The sequence below is a fragment of the Mauremys mutica genome, chromosome 17, assembly GCF_020497125.1.
Source record: "Mauremys mutica isolate MM-2020 ecotype Southern chromosome 17, ASM2049712v1, whole genome shotgun sequence".
Classification (NCBI taxonomy): domain Eukaryota; kingdom Metazoa; phylum Chordata; order Testudines; family Geoemydidae; genus Mauremys; species Mauremys mutica.
The window spans coordinates 10,251,044-10,255,365 of record NC_059088.1 but is presented as its reverse complement, the minus strand read 5'-3'; the positions used below and the strand labels follow the sequence as shown (position 1 = coordinate 10,255,365).

General features: G+C 43.8%; 1 protein-coding gene across 1 annotated transcript; it reads right to left on the bottom strand.

Moving 5' to 3' along the window:
* Window positions 1–3,164: 3,164 nt before the first annotated feature.
* Window positions 3,165–4,031, bottom strand: LOC123351939 (chemokine-like receptor 1). The gene has a single exon (XM_044991634.1). It carries the CDS (start codon window positions 4,029–4,031, stop codon window positions 3,165–3,167), a length of 867 nt encoding a protein of 288 aa, XP_044847569.1.
* Between the last annotated feature and the right edge of the window lie 291 nt (window positions 4,032–4,322).

Below are 4,322 nucleotides of genomic sequence, written 5' to 3'. Positions count from 1 at the left end.
TCGAGATGTTAAGGGAGCACTCAAGGACGATAAGGCCATTGCAGAGAAAGAAAATGAATTCTTTGCATCGATCTTCATGGCTGAGGATGTGAGGGAGATTCCCAAACCTGAGCCATTCTTTTTAGGTGATAAATCTGAGGAAATGTCCCAGACTGAAGTGTCATTTGGAACAAATTGATAAACTAAACAGGAATAAGTCACCAGCACCAGATGGGATTCACCAAAGTTCTGAAGGAACTCAAATGTGAATTTTCAGAACTGCTAACTGTGGTATGTAGCCTATCATTTAAATCAGCTTCTGTACTAGATGACTGGAGGAGAGCTAATGTGACACCCATTTTTAAAAATGGCTCCAGAGGTGATCCCGGCAATTACAGGCCGGTGAGCCTGGTTTCAGTTCTGGGCAAACTGGCTGAAAATATAGTTAAGAAAATAATTGTCACGCACATAGATGAACATGATTTGTTGGGGAGAATCAACATGGGTTCTGTAGAGGGAAATCATGCCTCACCAATCAACTAGGATTCTTGGAGGGCATCAAAAAGCATATGGACAAGAGTGATCCAGTGGATATAGTGTACTTGGAGTTTCAGAAAGCCTTTGACAAGGTACCTCACCAAAGGCTTTTATGGAGAGTAAGTTGTCATGAGATAAGATGGAAGGTCCTCACATGGTTCAGTAACTGGTTAAAAGATAGGAAACAAAAGGTAGGAATAAATGCTCAGTTTTCAGAATGGAGACAACGTACATAGAGGTGTCCCCCAGGGGTCTGTACTGGGACCAGTGCTGTTCAACATATTCATAAATGATCTGGAAAAAGGGGTAAACAGTGAGATGGCAAAATTTTCAGATGATACAGTTAGGCCTCAACTGGAGTATTGCGTCCAGTTCCGGGCATCGCATTTCAAGAAAGATGTGGAGAAATTGGAGAGGGTCCAGAGAAGAGCAATGAGAATGATTAAAGGTCTTGAGAACATGACCTATGAAGGAAGGCTGAAAGAATTGGGTTTGTTTACTTTGGAAAAGAGAAGACTGAGAGGGGACATGATAGCAGTTTTCAGGTATCTAAAAGAGTGTCATCAGAAAGAGGGAGAAAACTTGTTCACCTTAGCCTCTAAGGATAGAACAAGAAGCAATGGGCTTAAACTGCAGCAAGAGAGGTTTAGGTTGAACATTAGGAAAAAGTTCCTAACTGTCAGGGTGGTTAAACACTGGAATAAATTGCCTAGGGAGGTTGTGGAATCTCCATCTCTGGAGATATTTAAGAGTAGGTTAGATAAATGTCTATCCGGGATGGTCTAGACAATATTCGGTCCTGCCATGAGGGCAGGGGACTGGACTCGATGACCTCTCGAGGTCCCTTCCAGTCCTAGAATCTATTAATCTATGAAAACTACTCAAGGGAGTTAAGTCCAAAGCTGACTGAGAAGAGCTACAAAAGGATCTCAAAAATTGGGTGACCAGGCAACAAAATGGCAGATGAAATTCAGTGTTGATAAATGCAAAGTAACGCACATTGGAAAACATCATCCCAACTCTACATATAAAATGATGGAGTCTAAACTAACTGTTACCACTCAAGAAAGAGATCTTAGAGTCACTGTGGATAGTTCTTTGAAAACATCCACTCAGTGTTCAGTGGCAGTCAAAAAAGTGAACAGAATGTTGGGAATCATTAAGAAAGGGATAGATAATAAGACTGAAAAATATCATATTGCCTCTCTATAAATCCATGGTACGCCCATATCTTGAATACTACATGGAGATATGGTCACCTCATCTCAAAAAAGATTATTGGAATTGGAAAAGATACAGAAAAGGGCTACAAAAATGGTTTGGCGTATGGAATAGCTTCCATATGAGGAGAGATTAATAAGACTGGGACTTCTCAGTTTGGAAAAGAGACGACTAATTATGGCTGAGGTCTATAAAATCCTGACTGGTGTGGAGAAAGTAAATAGGGAAGAGTTATTTATTCTTTTCATAACACAACTAAGGGTCACCCAATTAAATTAATAGGCAGTGGTGTAAAACAAACAAAAGGAAGTATTTCTTCACGCAATGCACAGTCAGTCTGTGGAACTCCTTGCCAGAGGATTTTGTGTAGGCCAAGATTATACCAGGGTTCAAAAAAGAACTGGATAAATTCATGGAGGACAGGTCCATCAATGGCTATTAGCAAAGAGGGGCAGATATGGTGTCCCTAGTCTCTGTTTGACAGAAGTTGGCAATGGGCAACAGGGGATGGATCACTTGATGGCTCCCTGTTCTGTTCATTCCCTCTGGGGCACCTGGCAAAGGCCACTGTCAGAAGACAGGACACTGGGCTAGAAGGAACTTTGGTATGACAGTCTGGCCGTTCTTATGATCTTATGTTATGTGTCATTGACTCTCAGCTAGTTTCCTATGGGCCTAAACACTTTAAAAAATGACACTTGTGAAATGTTAACCTTTGTTTAATAGACCGCTTGATCTTCAACACACACAGGAAAGAAGAAGAGCTGGACATGCGCTGGGATCAAACGTGACGTGATGAGAAGAATAATGAAACGTAGATGTAGAAAAGGACAGACCATAAAGAACTAAATGCCCCAAAATGATCTAAAAATGAACAAGGCCAAGACTCTAATATATTTCATTATAATGACAGATTCATAGATTCCAAAACTCGTCTTACCTCCTGGGTCACACAGGCGAGAGAACGACCCCAAAATCATTCCTAGAGCAGAGCTTTTAGAAAAACAGCTTGATTAAAAATTGCCAGTGATGGACGATCCACCACAACCCTGGGGAAATTGCTCCAATTTCTCTGACCGTTATAAATTTACACCTCATTTCCAGTCTGAATTTGACTAGATTCAATTTCTGTTTACTGGATTGTGTTAGACCTTCCTCTGCTAGATTGAAGAGCCCATTATTAAATATTTGTTCCACACGTAGGTACTTACAGACTGTGATCAAATCACCCCTTCAGTTTCTCTTTGTTAAGCTAAATAGATTGTGCTCTTTGAATCTCTCATTCCCAGGTAGGTTTTCTAATCCAGTAATCACTCTCGTGGCTCTTCTGTGAATAAGGCCAAAAAAAATCACAATTTGGGGAAGTGACATGTCCCAGCAAACAGAATTCTTTCTCCATGCAAATATTGACAATTCCATCCATTCCCCTATTCAGCCAGCTCTGACCCCGAGTTGTCAGTGGTTTGGGGGTTGCGTGCACGTTGCCGGTACCTCAGAAACTCTTCCTCCAAGATGAGGTAGAAGATGGGGTTGAGGCAGCTGCTGAAATATGTCAGGACACAAGAAAAAGTGCTTCCTATGTTCAGAAGAGTCTGAGGATACGTAGATGAGATCTGCAGGAAGAGGAAGACGTGATACGGCAGACAGCAGAGGAAAAAGGTCGGGATCAAACCAAGAAGGATCTTGAGTGGCTTGATGGAGTGGATCAGCCTGTTCCTCCTCAGCTTGGCAGCTAGAACGATGTAGGAGGTTGGGATCAAGATCAAGGCTAATGGGATCAGAAACCCGACCAGGAACTGGATCGCAATAGCAGCCTTCACCCTCCTTTCATCTGGATCGAAATTCATGCTGGTGCTGGCAGGTGAGAGCGGGAATTCCCAGAGATCACCGTACCGCGAGCTGAAACCAGCAGACAGGACCCATATGCCTATAACCATCCTGAAAGCCAGGAGGGGCGTGCGGTGGTTCTGGGCCCACTCAGGGCGTGCCACGAGGATGCAGCGATCGACACTGAGGGTGGTGAGGAGGAAGGCGCTGGAGAACATGTGGAAGGAGGTGACGGTGCTGCTCAGCGTTGTGGTCCAGTTTAAGTCCAGGATAAAGATGGAGGTGAATCTGAGGGGCAGGAAGATGATGAACATGAAATCGGCCACAGCCCGGCTCCAGAACCACACGGCGCTGACCGTCCTCTCCACACGGCAGCTGGCTAAGAAGAGGACGTAGCCATTCAACGGCACCCCGGCAAGGAAGGCTACACCGCTCAGCACCAGGAAGAGAATTCGGAGGAACTCCATTCTTGGAATAATTGTAGTCACAATATCGCCTCCTTTGCGTCCGGGCTCGGAGGGGTCAGCGCAGACGTTGTGCTGAGCAAACGATAGAAGAACGATGAAACGGGCACCAGAAGGACACAAGGACAGAGTTTAGTTTCTACTAAATAAAATGTTTAAAAAACACACCCCTTTGCTTCTTGCTGAAAAGTTGGATTTCTAGGCAAGGGAAGGTGGCCAATGGGGGTGTCCAAGATACAAAGACAGAAATATGACACCCCCCAGAGCCTCACTAAAATTCCCAAATAATCTTCT